General features: G+C 41.4%; 1 protein-coding gene across 1 annotated transcript in view; it reads left to right on the top strand.

The window, feature by feature from the left end:
* LOC137327780 (aspartic and glutamic acid-rich protein-like) overlaps positions 1 to 22892 on the top strand; it is a 63831-nt gene that overhangs the window by 16558 nt on the left and 24381 nt on the right. Inside the window, exons 5-12 of the mRNA XM_067993586.1 lie at positions 8269 to 8349; positions 8920 to 9033; positions 10433 to 10546; positions 12169 to 12249; positions 12820 to 12933; positions 14333 to 14446; positions 17878 to 18300; positions 19005 to 19082. Of these exons, the coding sequence (XP_067849687.1) occupies positions 8269 to 8349; positions 8920 to 9033; positions 10433 to 10546; positions 12169 to 12249; positions 12820 to 12933; positions 14333 to 14446; positions 17878 to 18300; positions 19005 to 19082 (1119 nt within the window). The remainder of the gene's footprint in view (positions 1 to 8268; positions 8350 to 8919; positions 9034 to 10432; positions 10547 to 12168; positions 12250 to 12819; positions 12934 to 14332; positions 14447 to 17877; positions 18301 to 19004; positions 19083 to 22892) is intronic.

The raw sequence follows: 22892 nt of genomic DNA, 5'->3' as shown, positions 1-22892 counted from the left end.
TTCCAGGTGCGGTCTCACCAATACCTTATATAACTGCAGCAATACCTCCCTGTTTTTATATTCTATCCCCCTAGCAATAAAAGCCAACATTCCGTTGGCCTTCTTGATCACCTGCTGCACCTGCAAACTAACTTTTTGATTTTCTTGCACTAGGACCCCCAGATCCCTTTGTACTGCAGTACTTTCCAGTTTCTCGCCATTAAGATAATAACTTGCTCTCCGATTTTTCCTGCCAAAGTGCATAACCTCACATTTTCCAATATTGTATCGCATCTGCCAAATCTCCGCCCACTCACCCAGCCTGTCTATATCCCCTTGTAGGTTTTTTATGTCCTCCTCACTCTCCACTTTCCCTCCCATCTTTGTATCATCTGCAAACTTTGATATGTTACACTTGGTCCCCTCCTCCAAATCGTTAATATAGATTGTAAAGAGTTGGGGACCCAGCACCGACCCCTGCGGAACACCACTGGCCACAGGTTGCCAGTCCGAGAATGTACCATTTATCCCAACTCTCTGCTTCCTGTTAGATAACCAATCCTCCACCCATGCCAGAATATTACCCCCAATCCAGTGATTCTTTATCTTGAGCAATAATCTTTTATGTGGCACCTTGTCGAATGCCTTCTGGAAGTCCAAATACACTACGTCCACTGGTTCCCCTTTATCCACCCTGTACGTTATATCCTCAAAGAACTCAAGCAAATTTGTCAGACATGACTTCCCCTTTGTAAAGCCATGCTGACTTTGTCCTATTAAATTATGTTTATCCAAATGTTCTGCTACTGTCTCCTTAATAATAGACTCCAAAATTTTACCCACCACAATTGTTAAGCTATTTGGTCTATAATTTCCAGCCTTCTGCCTACTACCCTTTTTAAATAAGGGTGTTACATTGGCAGTTTTCCAATCTGCCGGGACCTTTGCCGAGTCCAGAGAATTTTGGAAAATTATTACCAAAGCATCCACAATCCCTACTGCCACTTCCCTCAAGACCCGAGGATGTAAGCCATCAGGTCCAGGGGATTTATCCGCCTTGAGTCCCATTAATTTACTGAGTACCAATTCCTTAGTGATTTTAATCGTATTTAGCTCCTCCCCCCCTAGAGCTCCCTGTTTGTCCAGTGTTGGGATATTCTTAGTGTCCTCTACCGTAAAGACTGAAACAAAATATTTGTTCAGCATTTTTGCCATCTCCATGTTTCCCACCATTAATTTCCCGGTCTCATCCTCTAAAGGACCTACGTTTGCTTTAGCCACCCTTTTTCTTTTTATATAACTGTAGAAACTCTTGCTATCTGTATTTATATTTTTTGCTAATTTATTTTCATAATCTATCTTCCCTTTCTTAATCAATCCTTTCGTTACTTTTTGCTGTCTTTTGAAGACTTCCCAATCTTCTATCATCCCACTAAGTTTGGCTACCTTATATGTCCTTGTTTTTAGTCGGATACTATCCTTAATTTCTTTACTTAGCCACGGATGGCTGTCATTTCTTTTACACCCTTTTTTCCTCAGTGGAATATATTTGTTTTGAAAGTTGTAAAATAACTCCTTAAATGAACACCACTGCTCATGTGCCGTCTTACCCTTTAATCTATTTTCCCAGTCCACTTTAATCAATTCCGCTCTCATACCATCATAGTCTCCTTTATTCAAGCTCAGTACGCTTGTTTGAGAACCAACCTTCTCACCCTCTAATTGGTTATGGAATGTAACCATGTTATGGTCGCTCATTCCAAGAGGATCCTTAACTAGGACATTATTAATTAATCCTGGCTCATTACACAGGACCAGGTCCAAGGTTGCTTGCCCCCTTGTTGGTTCAGTTACATACTGCTCAAGAAATCCATCCCTAATACACTCAATAAACTCTTCCTCAAGGCTACCCTGCCCAATTTGATTTGTCCAGTTAATATGATAGTTAAAATCCCCCATAATTATAGCTGTTCCCTTATTACATGCCCCGACTATTTCCTGATTTATACTTCTTCCAGCAGAGTTGCAACTATTAGGAGGCCTATATACTACGCCCACGAGTGTTTTTTGCCCCTTATTATTCCTTATCTCTACCCAAACTGTTTCATTATCCTGATCCTTTGTCCCAATATCTTTTCTCTGTATTACAGTGATTCCTTCCCTTATTAACATAGCCACCCCACCTCCCCTTCCTTCCTGCCTGTCCTTCCTGATTGTTAAATAGCCTGGCATATTTAATTCCCAGTCGTTGTCACCCTGCAGCCATGTTTCTGTAATGGCCACAAGATCATACCCATACGTCGTTATTTGTGCCGTTAACTCATCCATTTTGTTACGAATGCTACGTGCATTCAGATAAAGAACTTTCAAATATGTTTTGTGACACTTAGTTCCTGCTTTTTCCTTTTTTAACACTTTACCTTTTACTCCATACCTTCTGTCCCTTCCTGATACGCTTTCCTCTGTCTCCCTGCTCAGGTTCCCAACCCCCTGCCACAGCTTTGATGCTGGGTTAATCGCCTTACGCCTTCTAGTTTTCATTTTATCTGTCGTGCCTAAAGTACCTGAAGTGCCTAAAGTACACTTTCTTTCCGCTGCTCTATGCTTTTCCCTTTCACTTGTTCTTGAACAACTGTTTGTACTATTTGTATTGTAGATTTCCCCTGGGTCTTCCCCTCTCTTGCTGCTCTCAACTTTATTCCCTTCTGACTCCCCACTCAGGTTCCCATCCCCCTGCCACTCTAGTTTAAACCTTCCCCAGCAGCACTAGCAAACACCCCCGTGAGGACATTTGTCCTGGTCCTGCTCGGGTGTAACCCGTCACACTTGTACAGGTCCCACCTTCCCCAGAACCGGTCCCAATGTCTATTCTCCTGTTCCTATACTCACTAGCACGTGGCACCGGTAGTAATCCTGAGATCACTACCTTTGAAGTCCTGCTTTTTAATTTATCTCCTAACACCTTAAATTTACCTTGCAGGACCTCATCCCTTTTTTTACCTATGTCGTTGGTACCAATATGGACCACGACTACTGGCTGTTCACCCTGCCCCTCCAGAATGCCCTGCAACCGCTCCGTGACATCCTTGACCCTAGCACCAGGGAGGCAACATACCATCCTGGAGTCACGTTTGCGGCCACAGAAATGCCTATCTGTTCCCCTTACAATGGAATCCCCTATCACTATAGCCCTGCCACTCTTCTTCTTCCCCTCCTGTGCAGCAGAGCCACCCGTGGTGCCCCGAACCTGGCTCTTGCTGCTTTCCCCTGATAAGCCATCTCCCCCAACAGCATCCAAAGCAGAATATCTGTTTGAGAGGGAGATGGCCCCAGGGGACTCCTGCTCTACCTGTCTAGTCCTTTTACTCTGCCTGGCGGTCACCCATTTCCTTTCTGCCTGCGTATTCTTTACCTGCGGTGTGACCACCTCACAGAACGTGCTATCCACGATAGTCTCAGCATCACGGATACTCCACAGTGAGTCCACCCGCAGCTCCAGCTCCAATTTGACATTGTGATCTTCTGAGCCAAGATCATGTTAAATAACCCTGAATATTTAGCTCCCAAACTTGGTCACCTTGCAACCACGTATCTGTAATGAGATCATACCCATTTGTTTCTATTTGTGCCGTCAATTCATCTATCTTATTACAAATGCTGCGAGCATTCAGATAATGAAGCTTTAATTTTGTCTTTTTACCATTCTTTCCTACCCTGGCCCCATTTTCTAGTGCACTCTTATGTTTGTACGCTCTGTCCCTTCCTGACACACACTGTTAATCATTACCCCCATCACTTTCCTGTACTACTTCCTGTCTTTTCTCTTTATCAATCTAAACTTCATCCCCCCTGAACCCTCCTCCCCCAGCATGGTTCAGGTGAAGCCCGTCCCAACGGAACAGCTCTTTCCCCAGTACTGGTGCCAGTGCCCCATGAATTGAAACCCATTTGTCCCACACCAATCTTTGATCCACGCATTCATCTCTCTGATCTGATTTACCCTGTGCCAATTTGCTCATGGCTCAGGTAATAATAATTATTACCTTTGTGCTTCTGCTTTTTAATTTACTCCCTAGTTGCTCAAACTCCCTCAGCAGAACCTCTTTCTTAGTCCTACCTGTGATGTTGATACCGACATGGACCATGAAAACTGGATCCTCCCCATCTCTTTCCAAGTTCCTCTCCAGCCCTGTAGGGGATGGTGGTGTGTGTCACCTTCACCTCTGACTTCTGAGCGGTTCGAATTGCTCCCACTCCCTTGGTTCTAGACCTTGGACTGATTTGGGGGTTGTGACAAAAGTGCAGCAGACAACCGAGTTTTGGGGGATCTGTGAATTTTGAGAATCTTACAGCCCTGAGGAGATGTCCTTAACCCTGGCAACACAGCCTTCAGGACTCTCGCTCTTGGCTGCAGAGAACAGTGTCTATCCCTCTAACTATACTGTCGCCTACAACAACCACATTCCTTTTTACTCCCCCCACTTGAATGGCCCCCTGAACCATGGTGCCGTGGCTAGTTTGCACATCGTCCCTGCACCTAACCAACTATCCCCTCTCCCAAGAGTATGTCCTCAGCAAACACTTCACTCTAGGCTTACATGAATTGAAACATCCCCACCTGAATAGGTACGAATGTTCTTGAAATCTCAAAACTAACTTTCATTGTTTAAAGCACTTTGGCTCAGAATACTTGTTTGAATCCTAAACTATATTTTTCAGCTCTGCTGTTCGATGAATTTAACTCCTTCATTACATTTGAACTGAAGAACAGCATGTTAATGTAAATTGCACCAATATTCTTTTCTGGAGGCAGTCTGAAATAAAGCAAAATTTGTATATAACCTTATCCTGTAAAGTTTTCCTCATTCCAATTCTTTCCACCACAACAGAAACAGACCCTGATGGTTTGTTTCCTTCCATTGTTTTCCAGTACTCGGAAGCATTGAAATGATGTGGAATATTGGCAGAGTATCCTATTAGCTCCCCCGACTACTCTTACTGCAATTGCCAGTGACGGAATTATACTTTAAATTCAAGCATTTGTTTATGATGTGATCTGAATCATGTTAGAACATAAATGGGACATATATTTTTATACTCTGCTTTCCTGGAGAAAACCAATTGGAACATAAAAAAGGGGGAAAATGCCACTGAAGTAATCAAGTTATGGAATTCTGCCAGTCCTAATGCAAACTAGTTGTCAAAGGTAAATTTAATGCAGCAAGAGAGGTTCACTGGCAGTTAATATTCTCAGAGGTACAGGTCTTCATTATTCTGAGATTCTCCGAGGAGGAGCCATTCTGAAAGTTAATGACATTTCCCCTTTTGGTGAAGCGACATTTTGTCCAACTGAATACATGTGTTTTCTATCAGTATTGGCCAACAGCATTATCACCGCTGTTTCTGCTCCTTTACACGATGGGGTTTACACTTTTTACAGTGTGATTTCCTTTGAATTAACATAGAATCAAAGAAAACCTCCACAGGTGAAGAAAGCAACACTGAGGAAACAAAGCAAGTTACAGATGATAACTGCAGACAAGGAGATGAGTTGCAGGGAAAAAATAATCTGGAAGCTGGTCCAATGGAAAAATGTTGTTGCTTAATTAAAGTCAAGGAGATGCAGGAAAGGAGTACAGTGATGCAACTCTACATTGTATAGGGGGAGGGGATGTCTATGGGAGGTACTTTTAGTTCAACTTACTCATATTTTATAGATGGAAGCAATATCATCAGAAATTTCCTTGACCATTTTCTAAAATCTGTCAATTTTATTTCTGACATGGAGACGGTCAAGTGTAATTTCCCTCCCTGGTATGGTGCTCCAGTATTACGTCAATTATGGGCACATTCCGAGCATTCTGCAGTAGCTGCTTCGGAAACAGTGAGGGCCAAGACCTCAAAATGGCCTTCAGACCCCAGGGGAACAAGCTACAAGTTAGAAAATCTGCATCCTCCATCTGAGCATGGTTACCTGAGGTTGGACAGTTCCAATGCAGCTCTTAGGCCAGTTTGAAGTCGTGCACAACAATACATCTCCGCTGTCTTGTCTTGTTTGCATGCTGCTTCAAAATGCTTTTCGTAATTCATGTCACTGGAATAGCCTGGCGGGGAGGGAGACTCTGGGGCTTTGTGTTGGCAAAAAATTGGTGTTTTAAAAAAGTCAAAGAAATTTATGGTAAGTTTTCACTTCCATAAAAAGAGGAACAAAAAAGTACCTCCCCCTTTGGCTTTTCTTCAATAAAATTCTGGAAATTTTAGTTAATTCATTTTACAAATGCAAATATCAGATGGAATCAAATATCCTGTTCGAAATTTAAATGTTTTCAGTTTTCTGATATAAATTGTTCTGGAATAAATTAGATGTTACTCAGTGAATGATATCATTCATATCTGTGACATTTCTGTTGCCTTTCATTCAGTGTTTGCACTATTTCCAATGCTCTTTCTATTCTGATCGTATTAGATTAAAAGAAGAGGCTTGTAATGTTGCCAAGAAGAGTAGTAAGCCTAAGGATTGGGAGAGTTTTAGAAACGAGCAAAGGATGACCAAAAAATTGATAACAAGGGAAAAATAGAATATGAGAGTAAGAGAGCAAGAAATATAAAAACAGATTGTAAAAGCTTCTACAAGTACGTAAAAATGAAAAGAGTAGCAAAAGTAAACATGGGTCCCTTAGAGGCTGAGACAGGAGAAAATATAATGGAGAATAAGGAAATGGCAGAGATGTTAAACAAATAATTTGTATCTGTCTTCACAGTCGAAGACACAAAATACATACCAGTAATAGTGGAGAACTGAGGAGCTAATGAGAGTGAGTAACTTAAAGTAATTAATATTAGTAAAGAAAAAGAACTAAAGAAATTAATGGGACTAAAAGCTGACAAATCCCCTGGACCAGATGGGCTACACCTTAGAGTTCTAAAAGAGGTGGCAGCAGAGATAGTGGATGCTTTGGTTGTGATCTTCCAAAATTGCCTGGATTCTAGAACGGCCCCAGTGGATTGAAAGGTAGCAAATGGAATACTGCTACTCAAGTAAGGAGGGAGAGGGAAAACAGGGAAGTACAGGCCAGTTAGCCTGATATCGGCCACCGGGAATATTCTGGAATCCATTATTAAGGAAGTGGTAATAGGGCACTTAGAAAATCATAATGTGATTAGGAAGAGTCAGCATGGTATTATGAAAGGGAAATCGTGCTTGACAAATCTATTAGAGTTTTTTGAGGATGTAACTAACAGGGTAGAGAAAGGGGAACCAGTGGATGTAGTATATTTGGATTTTCAAAAGGCATTCGATAAGGTGCCACACAAAAGTTTATTACACAAGATGAGGGCTCATGGGGTTGGGGGTAATATATTAGCATGGATAGAGGACTGGTAAATGGACAGAAAACAGAGAGTAGGAATAAACGGGTCATTCTCACATTGGCAGGATGTAACTAGTGGGGTGCCACAAGGATCAATGCTTGGGCCTCAGCTATTTACAATCTATATCAATGACTTAGATGAAGGGATCGAGTGTAATATATCCAAGTTTGCTAACAATACAAAGCTAGGTGGGAAAGTATGCTGTGAGGAGGACACAAATAGTGTGCAAAGGGATATAGACAGGTTAAGTAAATGGCAAGAAGGTGGCAGATGGAGTATAATTTGGGGAAATGTGAGATTATTCACTTTGGTAGGAAGAATAGAAGAACAGAATATTTTTTAAGTGGTGGGAAACTATTAAATGGTGGTGTTCAGAAAAATTTGGGTGTCCTCGTAACACAGAAAGTTAACATGCAGTTACAGCATGCAGTTATAAAGATATCTGGAAATATTACAGGCACCTTCGTATTCAGATGAGAGGAATCTCCTCTTTCCTCAAATTCAGAATTGATGAAATTTTCTTCCGGTAACTCCAATGATGTATCCTGACATAAAAGTACAGAATATGCACAATAATTCGATCAGAATAAAGTATCGTGAGGAACATGACTGGAGCACTTGAATAACCAAGTTGTGCAATTACGCCAATATTATTTGAAGCTCCTTGAATGAGGTAAATTCAGGGAAGGGAGATAAGCCTACGAGCAGTTAGTGTCCTCACTGAGAAACAATTCTACGGGTCTTTAATGCGATGCCATCTTAGAAATAATGACACTTCTCCTTTGATAAATTTGCATCATGCTCAACTGAATACCTGTTTATTCTTTAAATATTGGCCAATAGCATTATCACTGTTGTTTCTGCTCCTCTACACTATGGGGCTTATACTGTTTATAGTGTTTTATTCTATTCATGTAGAAACACAGAAAACCTCCCCAATAGAACAAAACAATACTGGGAAAACAGAGCAAGGTGCAGATGATCACGGGAAACAAGGAGGTGAGGCAGAAAGGATCAAATTTCAAAAACAGAAGGTGGGATTAATAAAGAAAATAATGTGTTGGGAAAAGTATTAGACCAAAGGAAACAATGTCATCACTTATTTAAGTGAGACATATAGGTAAGTGTTACAGTTAGATAAAGCTAATTGATCCCAAAGGCGAATGATTCCCATTTAAAATTGTATCCCTTAATGCACTGAGAGCCAAAGATGAAAAAAATGCCCCAGTTCATTGGGTCCTTCCTGCGCTCCCTCTAGTATCCTTGGAGTGACATGTTGCCACTCCAATGTTCAGAGCCAATGTCGGGGCGGGTATCGCTTATGCACCCTTGCAGCCTTCATTGCCCTCCCCCATCCATGCAGATGACCCCTGACCCTGGCCTCTGGGACAGGGTCTGAAATTGTCTGTTCAGGCGAATATAGTGTCCGCTCCTCTGCTTTCCCACTGGTGCAGCAATGCAACAGGACTTCAGGAGCTAAAATTCAGATTGTCTGAATGGGTTGAGGTTTCTTGTCTCAAAGCCTTTGAAATATTAAAGCTGAAAGTTGTTTCCTTTGTTTGAGCGCAGTGTCAAAGCCAGAGGACACAAGAGGAACAGATGATGGAGAAAAGGCAGCACAAACTGACCCTGATCCACAAAGCACTGAGGAACAACAAAAGACAAATGTAAAGGATGGTGGAGGTAATAAACTTGGTGAAACACCTTAGCTAATGTTGAAAGTGAAAAAAATAATTGTTTGTCATCCAGGAAATGAAGTCTGCACAGTGTGACCTCCAAAATTCCTGGAAATATTAGTTGCTTCATTCAACACTCTTGCCCCTGAGTCAGAAGATAGTGTGTTGAAGTCCTGTTCTGTACTTCTGCATATATCTCGACTGACACCCCAGTACATTATTGATGGAAAGATGCATTGTTACAGGAGCCATCGTATTCAGATGAGAGGAATCTCTTTTTTCTCAAATTCAGAATTGATGAAATTTTCTTCTGGCAACTGCACTGATGTATCATAGGAACATTGGAACATAGGAACAGGAGTAGGCCATTCAGCCCCTCGTGTCTGCTCTGCCATTTGATAAGATCATGGCTGATCTGTGATCTAACTCCATATACCTGCCTTTGGCCCATATCCCTTAATACCTTTGGCTGCCAAAAAGCTATCTGTCTCAGATTTAAATTTAGCAATTGAGCTAGTATCATTTGCCGTTTGTGGAAGAGAGTTCCAAACTTCTACAACCCTTTGTGTGTAGAAATGTTTTCTAATCTCACTCCTGAAAGGTCTGGCTCTAATTTTTAGACTGTGCCCCCTCCTTCTAAAATCCCCAACCAGCGGAAATAGTTTCTCTCTATCCACCTTATCTGTTCCCCTTAATATCTTATAAACTTCGATCAGATCACCCCTTAACCTTCGAAACTCTCGAGAATACAACCCCAATTTGTGTAATCTCTCCTCGTAACTTAACCCTTGAAGTCCGGATATCATTCGAGTAAACCTACGCTGCTCTCCCTCCAAGGCCAATATGTCCTTCTGAAGGTGCGATGCCCAGAACTGCTCTCAGTACTCCAGGCGCGGTCTAACCAGGGTTTTGTATAACTGTAGCATAACATCTGCCCCCTTGTACTACACTCCTCTAGATATAAAGGGCAGCATTCCATTTGCCTTCTTGATTATTTTATGCACCTGTTCATGACACTTCAATGATCTATGTACCTTACATAAAAGTACAGTATGTGCACAATGATTGGATCAGAATAAAGTATCGTGTGGAAAATGACTGGAGCACTTGAATAACCAAGTTGTGCAATTATTTGAAGCTCGTTGACTGAGGTAAATTCAGGGAAGCGAGAAAAGCCTACGAGCAGTTAGTGTTCTCACTGAGAAACAATTCTGCATTATTTTAAGGGTCTTTAATGCGATGCCATCTTCAAAATAATGACACTTCTCCTTTGTTAAAGTTGCATCGTGCTCAACTGAATACCTGTTTATTCTTTAAATATTGGCCAATGGCATTATCACTGCTGTTTCTGTTCCTCTACACTCTGGGGTTTATACTGTTTATAGTGTTTTATTCTACTCATGTAGAATCACAGAAAATCTCCACAATAGAACTAAACAATACTGGGAATACAGAGCAAGGTGCAGATGATCAATACAAAGAAGGTGTACTTCAAAGGATCAATAAGCAAAGAACTGAAGGTAGGATTAATAAAGAAGATAATATGTTGGGAAAAGTATTAGACCGAAGGAAAAAATGGCATCTTTTATTTAAGTGAGACATTTAGGAAAGTGTTAGAGTTAGATAAAGCTAATTGATGCTAAAGGCGAATGATTCCCTTTTAAAATTGTATCCCTTAATACACTGAGAGCCAAAAATGAAAAAAATGGCCCCGTTCATTGGGTCCTTCCTGCCCTCCCTCTATTATCCTTGGAGTGACATGGTGCCACGACAATGTTCAGAGCCGATGTCGGGGCGGGTGTCTCTCATGCACTCTTGCAGCCTCCAGTGGCCTGCCCCATCCATACAGATAACCCCTGTCCTTGGCATTTGGAACAGGGTCTGGAATTGTCTGTTCAGGTTGATTTGGGGTCCGCTCCTCTGCTTTCCCTCTGATGCAGCAGGACTACAGGAGCTAAACTTTAGATTGTTTGAATGGGTTGAGGTTTCTTGTCTCAGAAAGCCTTTGAAGTATTTGTTTGAGCGCAGTGTCAAAGCCAGAGGACACAAGAGAAGCAGGTGGGGGATATAAGGCAACCCAAAGTAACCCAGAAGGTATTGGGTTGAAGTCTCATTCCATGACTTGATCATATATCTTGACTGACACCCCAGTGCAGTATTGATGCAAAGATGCATTGTCACAGGTATCATCATATTCGGGGCTGATGTTCCAACGGACGTCGCTCAAGCATCCTTGCAGTCTCAGGTGGGCGGCACCCGTGTAGATCACCCCTGTAATTTGCATTTGGGACATGGTCTGAACTACATAATCAAATGGATTTGGGGTCTGCCCCACTGCTTTCCCTTTGATGGAGCAGCCCTGCAGAAAACCTCCTCAATGCAGTACTAAGGGAACAAATGCAGATGATAACTGTGGGGGGGAAGGGTGTAATTATAGCAAGACAAGTTTACATTATAAATGTGAACATTCGGAATTTATAATATCAAAAAGTTGACAAGAAATGTGTGCAGATATTAGATGTTTTATATTTTACTAGAGCAGTATCGCATGATTTTAATTGTAATTTGAACCGTGGCAACTGTATTGTTGCTTATTTCAAACATGTTAAATTTTTACAAGTTAATTTATATATATATTTTATCAATTGTATATAATTTTCATGACCAATAATCAATTTGTTTCATTTGTGGCCCCAAGACTGTGCAGGCCTCAGATCGGAGCACTGTTTTAAAACTTCTAATTGAGAGAATTTTCAGCAAACGCCAAGTCAGAATGACTGGTTTGCACCACAACATTTTAAAGCAGGGAAATTGTTTCCCAATATTCAATAAACATAAAAATGTGAAAAAGAGGAGGCTGCAAAGACATTTTGTGATCTCCAATTCTATGTCTGTTGTTTTTGCATAAAAAAACTTTGAAAGCAGAAAACAGTACGTCCAAGTTATTCTACATTATTCTAAGGGTCTTTAATGCGATGCCATCTTAGAAATAATGACACTTCTCCTTTGATAAAGTTGCATCGTGCTCAACTGAATACCTGTTTATACTTTAAATATTGGCCAATAGCATTATCACTGCTGTTTCTGTTCCTCTACACTATGGGGTTTATACTGTTTATAGTGTTTTATTCTATTCATGTAGAAACACAGAAAACCTCCCCAATAGAACAATACAATACTGGGAATACAGAGCAAGGTGCAGATGATCACGGGAAACAAGGAGGTGAGTCGGAAAGGATCAAATTTCAAAAACAGAAGGTGGGATTAATAAAGAAAATAATGTGTTGGGAAAAGTATTAGACCAAAGGAAACAATGTCATCACTTATTTAAGTGAGACATGTCGGTAAGTGTTACAGTTAGATAAAGCTAATTGATCCCAAAGGCGAATGATTCCCGTTTAAAATTGTATCCCTTAATACACTGACAGCCAAAGATGAAAAAAATGCCCCAGTTCATTGGGTCCTTCCTGCGCTCCCTCTAGTATCCTTGGAGTGACATGTTGCCACTCCAATGTTCAGAGCCAATGTCGGGGCGGGTATCGCTTATGCACCCTTGCAGCCTTCAGTGCCCTCCCCCATCCATGCAGATGACCCCTGACCCTGGCCTCTGGGACAGGGTCTGAAATTGTCTGTTCAGGCGAATATAGTGTCCGCTCCTCTGCTTTCCCACTGGTGCAGCAATGCAACAGGACTTCAGGAGCTAAAATTCAGATTGTCTGAATGGGTTGAGGTTTCTTGTCTCAAAGCCTTTGAAATATTAAAGCTGAAAGTTGTTTCCTTTGTTTGAGCGCAGTGTCAAAGCCAGAGGACACAAGAGGAACAGATGATGGAGAAAAGGCAGCACAAACTGACCCTGATCCACAAAGCACTGAGGAACAACAAAAGACAAATGTAAAGGATGGTGGAGGTAATAAACTTGGTGAAACACCTTAGCTAATGTTGAAAGTGAAAAAAATAATTGTTTGTCATCCAGGAAGTGAAGTCTGCACAGTGTGACCTCCAAAATTCCTGGAAATATTAGTTGCTTCATTCAACACTCTTGCCCCTGAGTCAGAAGATAGTGTGTTGAAGTCCTGTTCTGTACTTCTGCATATATCTCGACTGACACCCCAGTACATTATTGATGGAAAGATGCATTGTTACAGGAGCCATCGTATTCAGATGAGAGGAATCTCTTTTTTCTCAAATTCAGAATTGATGAAATTTTCTTCTGGCAACTGCACTGATGTATCATAGGAACATTGGAACATAGGAACAGGAGTAGGCCATTCAGCCCCTCGTGTCTGCTCCGCCATTTGATAAGATCATGGCTGATCTGTGATCTAACTCCATATACCTGCCTTTGGCCCATATCCCTTAATACCTTTGGCTGCCAAAAAGCTATCTATCTCAGATTTAAATTTAGCAATTGAGCTAGTATCATTTGCCGTTTGCGGAAGAGAGTTCCAAACTTCTACAACCCTTTGTGTGTAGAAATGTTTTCTAATCTCACTCCTGAAAGGTCTGGCTCTAATTTTTAGACTGTGCCCCCTACTCCTAGAATCCCCAACCAGCGGAAATAGTTTCTCTCTATCCACCCTATCTGTTCCCCTTAATATCTTATAAACTTCGATCAGATCACCCCTTAACCTTCGAAACTCTCGAGAATACAACCCCAATTTGTGTAATCTCTCCTCGTAACTTAACCCTTGAAGTCCGGATATCATTCGAGTAAACCTACGCTGCTCTCCCTCCAAGGCCAATATGTCCTTCTGAAGGTGCGGTGCCCAGAACTGCTCTCAGTACTCCAGGCGCGGTCTAACCAGGGTTTTGTATAACTGTAGCATAACATCTGCCCCCTCGTACTACACTCCTCTAGATATAAAGGCCAGCATTCCATTTGCCTTCTTGATTATTTTCTGCACCTGTTCATGACACTTCAATGATCTATGTACCTTACATAAAAGTACAGTATGTGCACAATGATTGGATCAGAATAAAGTATCGTGTGGAAAATGACTGGAGCACTTGAATAACCAAGTTGTGCAATTATTTGAAGCTCGTTGACTGAGGTAAATTCAGGGAAGCGAGAAAAGCCTACGAGCAGTTAGTGTTCTCACTGAGAAACAATTCTGCATTATTTTAAGGGTCTTTAATGCGATGCCATCTTCAAAATAATGACACTTCTCCTTTGTTAAAGTTGCATCGTGCTCAACTGAATACCTGTTTATTCTTTAAATATTGGCCAATGGCATTATCACTGCTGTTTCTGTTCCTCTACACTCTGGGGTTTATACTGTTTATAGTGTTTTATTCTACTCATGTAGAATCACAGAAAATCTCCACAATAGAACTAAACAATACTGGGAATACAGAGCAAGGTGCAGATGATCAATACAAAGAAGGTGTACTTCAAAGGATCAATAAGCAAAGAACTGAAGGTAGGATTAATAAAGAAGATAATATGTTGGGAAAAGTATTAGACCGAAGGAAAAAATGGCATCTTTTATTTAAGTGAGACATTTAGGAAAGTGTTAGAGTTAGATAAAGCTAATTGATGCCAAAGGCGAATGATTCCCTTTTAAAATTGTATCCCTTAATACACTGAGAGCCAAAAATGAAAAAAATGGCCCCGTTCATTGGGTCCTTCCTGCCCTCCCTCTATTATCCTTGGAGTGACATGGTGCCACGACAATGTTCAGAGCCGATGTCGGGGCGGGTGTCTCTCATGCACTCTTGCAGCCTCCAGTGGCCTGCCCCATCCATACAGATAACCCCTGTCCCTGGCATTTGGAACAGGGTCTGGAATTGTCTGTTCAGGTTGATTTGGGGTCCGCTCCTCTGCTTTCCCTCTGATGCAGCAGGACTACAGGAGCTAAACTTTAGATTGTTTGAATGGGTTGAGGTTTCTTGTCTCAGAAAGCCTTTGAAGTATTTGTTTGAGCGCAGTGTCAAAGCCAGAGGACACAAGAGAAGCAGGTGGGGGATATAAGGCAACCCAAAGTAACCCAGAAGGTATTGGGTTGAAGTCTCATTCCATGACTTGATCATATATCTTGACTGACACCCCAGTGCAGTATTGATGCAAAGATGCATTGTCACAGGTATCATCATATTCGGGGCTGATGTTCCAACGGACGTCGCTCAAGCATCCTTGCAGTCTCAGGTGGGCGGCACCCGTGTAGATCACCCCTGTAATTTGCATTTGGGACATGGTCTGAACTACATAATCAAATGGATTTGGGGTCTGCCCCACTGCTTTCCCTTTGATGGAGCAGCCCTGCAGAAAACCTCCTCAATGCAGTACTAAGGGAACAAATGCAGATGATAACTGGGGGGGGAAGGGTGTAATTATAGCAAGACAAGTTTACATTATAAATGTGAACATTCGGAATTTATAATATCAAAAAGTTGACAAGAAATGTGTGTAGATATTAGATGTTTTATATTTTACTAGAGCAGTATCGCATGATTTTAATTGTAATTTGAACCGTGGCAACTGTATTGTTGCTTATTTCAAACATGTTAAATTTTTACAAGTTAATTTATATATATATTTTATCAATTGTATATAATTTTAGTGACCAAAAATCAATTTGTGTCATTTGTGGCCCCAAGACTGTGCAGGCCTCAGATCGGAGCACTGTTTTAAAACTTCTAATTGAGAGAATTTTCAGCAAACGCCAAGTCAGAATGACTGGTTTGCACCACAACATTTTAAAGCAGGGAAATTGTTTCCCAATATTCAATAAACATAAAAATGTGAAAAAGAGGAGGCTGCAAAGACATTTTGTGATCTCCAATTCTATGTCTGTTGTTTTTGCATAAAAAAACTTTGAAAGCAGAAAACAGTACGTCCAAGTTATCCAGATGATTGGACAGTGCTTTTCTTCAATAAAATTCTGGAAATTTTAGTTAATTCATTTTACAAATGCAGATATCAGATGGAATCGAATATCCTGTTCCAAATTTAAATGTTTTCAGTTTTCTGATATAAATTGTTCTGAAATAAATTAGATGGTACTCAGTGAATGATATCATTCATATCTGTGACATTTCTGTTGCCTTTCATACAGGGTTTGCACTATTTCCAATGCTCTTTCTATTCTGATCGTATTAGATTAAAAGAAGAGGCTTATAATGTTGCCAAGAAGAGCAGTAAGCCTAAGGATTGGGAGAGTTTTAGAAACCAGCAAAGGATGACCAAAAAATTGTTAAAAAGGGAAAAATAGAACGAGAGTAAGCCAGCAAGAAATATAAAAACAGATTGTAAAAGCTTCTACAAGTATGTAAAAATGAAGAGAGTAGCAAAAGTAAACATGGCTCCCTTAGAGGCTGAGACAGGTGAAAATATAATGGAGAATAAGGAAATGGCAGAGATGTTAAACAAATAATTTGTATCTGTCTTCACAGTCGAAGACACAAAATACATACCAGTAATAGTGGAGAACTGAGGAGCTAATGAGAGTGAGTAACTTAAAGTAATTAATATTAGTAAAGAAAAAGAACTAAAGAAATTAATAGGACTAAAAGTTGACAAATCCCCTTGACCAGATGGGCTACACCTTAGGGTTCTAAAAGAGGTGGCAGCAGAGATAGTGGATGCTTTGGTTGTGATCTTCCAGAATTGCCTAGATTCTAGAACGGCCCCAGTGGATTGAAAGGTAGCAAATGGAATACTGCTACTCAAGTAAGGAGGGAGAGGGAAAACAGGGAAGTACAGGCCAGTTAGCCTGATATCGGCCACCAGGAATATTCTGGAATCCATTATTAAGGAAGTGGTAATAGGGCACTTAGAAAATCATAATGTGATTAGGCAGAGTCAGCATGGTATTATGAAAGGGAAATCGAGCTTGACAAATCTATTAGAGTTTTTTGAGGATGTAACTATCAGGGTAGAGAAAGGGGAACCAGTGGATGTGGTATATTTGGATTTTCAAAAGGCATTCGATAAGGTGCCACACAAAAGTTTATTACACAAGATGAGGGCTCATGGGGTTGGGGGTAACATATTAGCATGGATAGAGGATTGGTAAATGGACAGAAAACAGAGAGTAGGAATAAACGGGTCATTTTCACATTGGCAGGCTGTAACTAGTGGGGTGCCGCAAGGATCAGTACTTGGGCCTCAGCTATTTACAATCTATATTAATGACATGGATGAAGGGATCGAGTGTAAAGTAACCAAGTTTGCTAACAGTACAAAGCTAGGTGGGAAATTACGATGTGAGGAGGACACAAATAGTGTGCAAAGAGATATAGAAAGGTTAAGTAAATGGGCACGAAGGTGGCAGATGGAGTATAATTTGGGGAAATGTGAGATTATTCACTTTGGTAGGAAGAATAGAAGAACAGAATATTTTTTAAATGGTGGGAAACTATTAAATGGTGGTGTTCAGAAAAATTTGGGTGTCCTCGTAACACAGAAAGTTAACATGCAGTTACAGCAGGCAATTAGGAAGGCAAATGGTATGTTGGCCTTTATTGCAAGAGGGTTAGAGTACAAGAGTAAGGAAGTCCTGCTACAATTGTATAGGGCTTTAGTGAGACCACACCTGGAGTACTATGTACAGTTTTGGCCTCCTTATCTAAGGAACAATATCGTTGCCTTAGAGGCGGTGCAACAAAGTTCACCAGATTGATTCCTGGGATGAGAGGATTGTCCTATGAGGAGAGATTGAGTAGAATGGGCCTATACTTTCTGGAGTTTAGAAGAATGAGAGGTGATCTCATTGAAAGATATAAGATTCTGAGAGGGCTTGACAGGGTAGATGCTGAGAGGCTGCTTTCCTCTGGCTGGAGAGGAAAAAGAATGCATCGGGGAGAATTGGAATATAAAGTTTATTTCACATTATTGTTTTTTCTTTTGTAGTTCCTCCTAAAATTAGTGATATCAAAATGCCAAATAAAATCAAAGATGGCGAGGAAACCGATCTGAGCTGGGAAGTTACTTTGCACAATCCAAAGGTGGTGAACATTGTTACATCCTTCAAGAGGAAAGGGGAGCAGGAAGCAAAGAAGTTATTTCACTGGCAAATACCAGCAGAGAAATTGTCAGGACCAACGAAAGTATCTCTTCCCCTCACAAATGTATCCAGTTGCTGCAACAAAGATGATTCCTTCAGTGCTGAGGTGCCAGAATTACAACGTACTGAAGGGACTTTCACCATATTCTGCGGCGTTACCCTGTATCCTGACATATCCAAGCATGATGGTGCTGAGTTAATCATCGAAGTTACACAGGACACACCTGAGGAACCTTTAACTAAAAGTGCAGTACTGAGCGTTACAGCAGGTAGATTTTACATTTTGTACTTCATGCAAACCCCTGCACATGATGGTGAAAACATTTAGCTGGGAAACATGGCACCAACATAAAGATATCTGGAAATATTACTTCCCATCAGTGTTACTCAGTAAATTATTGGCCACGTCAGAGAGTAGTTAAGACTCAATCACATATAGACCAGATCCCGTAAAGATAGCAGATTTCTTTTCCTAAAGGATATTAGTTAATCAGTTGGGTTTTTATAGCATACCAACAGTTTCGTGGTCACTGTTATTTCCAAATTTCACAAACGGCCATGGTAGGACTTGAACTCATATTCTCTGCAATATTAGTCCACTAACAGAACCGCTGTGCGACCATATCCATATTCTATTATTGGAGCTGCCCTATTATCCCTTACATCACATGTTCCTATTCCAGTTTGAAGAAACTACCCTAACTGGAGAGTAATTATTACTCATGATTATGAGAGTTTTCATTTGAAGATTCACAATAACCAGTCATTTGGTTCTGCTTCATTACATTTGGATAGTAAAAAATTTAATACATTTGCTTCAGTAAAGAGGTATCAAAAATCTTGACTTCAAGGAGCTTAAACTGGGATCTCGAATCATGTACTTCTTAATATTATCACATTCAGGATGCAACTGCTATGAATTCAGGTTAGTTTGTGCCCTGGCTAATATATTTTGACTGCATTGTTGTTTAAGGACAAACAAAACCAAAGGAATGTGAAGATGTCACTGGCAGGGAATTTCTTGAGAACATCATTCCTCAACCTGAAAGAGGTAATTCATGAACCACAAAATTACGTCATCTGCATGATTTGCATTCTTATCAATGCACTCTAAACACACTCAGTCATATAATCTATAACAGTGGGCATACAGATAATTTCAGGTTGGATTTCAATGGGAGAGGGACATTCCAAATTTTTTATGCCCCAGATTCAAAGATTGAAAACTGAGATGAGGAGAAACTTCTTCACTCAGAGGGTGGTGGGTCTGTGGAATTTGCTGCCACAGGAAGCTGTGGAAGCTACATCATTAAATAAATTTAAAACAGAAATAGACAGTTTTCTAGAAGTAAAGGGAATTAGGGGTTACGGGGAGCGGGCAGGAAATTGGACATGAATTTAGATTTGAGATTAGGATCAGATCAGCCATGATCTTATTGAATGGCGGAGCAGGCTCGAGGGGCCGATTGGCCTACTCCTGCTCCTATTTCTTATGTTCTTATGTTCTTATGAAAAGTGGATTCAGTGTCACAATAGAGATTCCAGGGCAGTGACTGAGATGCCGATGGAAAGGAGACTCTTATAGAGTTATGCACAGCAAGATCCTCTAAACAGCGAATAAAAAGAATGTTAGTTTCTTCTGTGGTTTTTTGGTGACATTGATTGAGGAGGAAATATTGTTCAAAATAACCAGAAAGCATGTTGCTCTTCTTGGAATCATGTCATGGGATCTTTTACATCCACCGAAGCAGACAGATGGGACCTTAGTTTAATACAGGATCTTAAAGATGGCACCTTCAGCTATGCAGTACTCCCACAGTACAGCATTGAAGTGACACCTGGATTATGTGCTCAAGTCCTGGAATGGAGCTTAAACCCTCAATCTTTTGACTTAAAAGCAAGCATGCTACCCACTGAGCCAACTGAAAGTCCTGTAGGTGGGCCTATGTGACAGGTTCCAGCTAATTGATAATAATGGTGAATACACTCCCTTAGTCATTGCATAATATGCAGTTGAGCACCAAATTATTTCAAGTCTTCTTAGAATATAAAACAAAGAGCTGCCAGGACTTCCTGCACTCTGTATCAATCTACACAGCAAACCCCACGATCGCCATATGGCTGAACTACAACTGAATCTACAGTTCACTAATCTGACGTGCTGAAGCCAATATTATTACAAAGCTGCCACCAAGTGAGAAACTTCAAATCACTCACTTGAAGAGGCTCAAACAGTGGTCCATCAGCTTATTAATAACCCAGTTAAAAACAATAGAAGCCAATTTAAGCACAACTTGAATGTAGCATGGGAGAAAGTGAGATAGCAACAATTGAGAAAAAAATCGTCCTCAATCTAATAGTCCACGGAATGTTACTATTATAAAGTTTGTTTTTTAAGTCTGAACAAAAATGCATAGGAGAGAATTAGAACATAAAGGTTATATTGCCACTGGCAGGGAATTTCTTTTTTTATATTAATTCATGGGATGTGGGCATCGCTGCCAAGGACAGCATTTATTGTCCATCCCTAATTGCCCTTGAGAAAGTGGTGGTGAGCCGTCGTCTTGAACCGTTGCAGTCCGTGTGGTGCAGGTTCTCCCACAGTGCTGTTAGGCAGGGAGTTCCAGGATTTTAACCCAGCGACGACGAAGGAATGGCGATAAAATTCCAAATCAGAATGGTGTGTGACTTGGAGGGGAACGTGCAGGTGGTGGTGTTCCCATGCGCCTGCTGCTTTAGTCTTTCTAGGCGGTAGAGGTCACGGGTTTAGAAGGTGCTGTCGAAGAAGCCTCAGCGAGTTGCTGCAGTGCATCTTGTAGATGGTACACACTGCAGACACGGTGCGCCGGTGGTGGAGAGAGTGAATGTTTAAGGTGGTGGATGGGGTGCCAATCAAGCGGGCTGCTTTGTCCTGGATGGTGTCAAGCTTCTTGAGTGTGGTTGGAGCTGCATACATCCAGGCAAGTGGAGAGTATTCCATCACTCCTGACTTGTGCCTTGTAAATGGTGGAAAGGCTATTGGAGTCAGGAGGTGAGTCGCTCACCGCAGAATACCCAGCCTCTGACCTGCTCTTGTAGCCACAGTTTTTATGTGGCTGGTCCAGTTAAGTTTCTGGTCATTGGTGACCATCCGGATGTTGATGGAGGGGGATTCAGCGATGATAATGCCATTGAATGTCAAGGGGGGGTAGTTAGATTCTCTTTTGTCGGAGATGGTCATTGCCTGGCACTTGTCCAGCGCAAATGAAACTTGCCACTTATCAGCCCAAATCTGAATGTTGTACAAGTCTTGCTGCATGCGGGCATAGACTGCTTCATTATCTGAGAGGTTGCGAATGGAACTAAACACTGTACAATCATCAGCAAACATCCCCACTTCTGACCTTATGGTGGAGTGAAGATCATTGATGAAGCAGCTGAAGATGGTTGTGTCTAGGACACTGCCCTGAAGAACTCCTGCAGCAATGTTTTGAGGCTGAGATGGTTGGCCTCCAACAACCACTACCATCTTCCTTTGTGCTAAGTATGACTCCAGCCAATGGAGAACTTTCCCCTGATTCCCATTGACTTCAATTTTACTAGGGCTCCTTGATGCCACACTCAGTCAAACGCTGCCTTGGTGTCAAGGGCAGTCACTCTCACCTCACCTGTGGAATTCAGCTCTTTTGTCCATGTTTGGGCCAAGGCTGTAATGAGGTCTGGTGCCAAGTGGTCCTGGCGGAACCCAAACTGAGCACCAGTGAGCAGGTTATTGGTGAGTAAGTGCCGCTTGATAGCACTGTTGATGACTCCTTTCATCAGTTTGCTGATGAATGAGAGTAGACTGATGGTGCAGTAATTGGCCGGATTGGATTTGTCCTGCTTTTTGTGGACAGGACACACCTGGGCAATTTTCCACTTTGTCGCATAGATGCCAGTGTTGTAGCTGTACTGGAACAGCTTGGCTGGAGGCACACCTAGTTCTGCAGCACAAGTCTTCAACACTACAGCCAGGCTGTTGTCGGGGCCTATAGCCTTTGATGTATACAGTGCACTCAGCCATTTCTTGATATCAGGTGGAGTGAATCGAATTGGCTGAAGACTGGCTTCTGTGATGGTGGGGATATCGGGAGGAGGCAGAGATGTATCATCCACTCGGCACTTCTGGCTGAAGATGGTTGCAAACACTTCAGCCTTGTCTTTTGCAATCAGGTGCTGGGCTCTGCCATCATTAATGATGGGGATCTTCACGGAGCCTCCTCCTCCCATTAGTTGTTTAATTGTCCACCACCATTCATGATTGGATGTGGCAGGACTGCAGAGCTTTGACCTGATCCGTTGGTTGTGGGATCACTTAGCTCTGTCTATAGCATGCTGCTTCTGCTGTTTAGCATACATGTAGTCCTATGTTCTAGCTTCACCCGGCAGGCACCTCATTTTTAGGTATGCCTGCTGCTGCTCCTGGCAAGCTCTTCAACACTCCTCATTGAACCCAGGTTGATCCCCTGGCTTGATGGTAATGGTAGAGTGAGGAATATGCCAGGCCATGAGGTTACAGATTGTGGTGGAATACAGTTCTGCTATATAAACATAACTGAAAAGTTGGAAAGTAATTATTAATAATGAGTATGACAGTTTTCACTTGAAGATTCACAATAACTGGACATTTGGATCTGCTTCATTACACTTGGGCAGAGAAAGATTTGATACAATTGTTTAATTAAAGAGGTATCAAAAATCCCTACTACCAGGTGCTTAAACTGGGATCTAGAATGACGTACTTTTAAAATTGACACATTCAGGATCCAACTGGTATGAATTCAGGTTGGTTTGTGTGCTGGCTAATATATTTTGACAGAAAATTTCAAAGTATCCCTATCAG

Source organism: Heptranchias perlo, chromosome 12 (assembly GCF_035084215.1).
Source record: "Heptranchias perlo isolate sHepPer1 chromosome 12, sHepPer1.hap1, whole genome shotgun sequence".
In the NCBI taxonomy this organism is placed as follows: Eukaryota; Metazoa; Chordata; class Chondrichthyes; order Hexanchiformes; family Hexanchidae; genus Heptranchias; species Heptranchias perlo.
The sequence above is the reverse complement of the archived record's forward strand: the minus strand, read 5'-3'. Positions and strand labels throughout refer to the sequence as shown.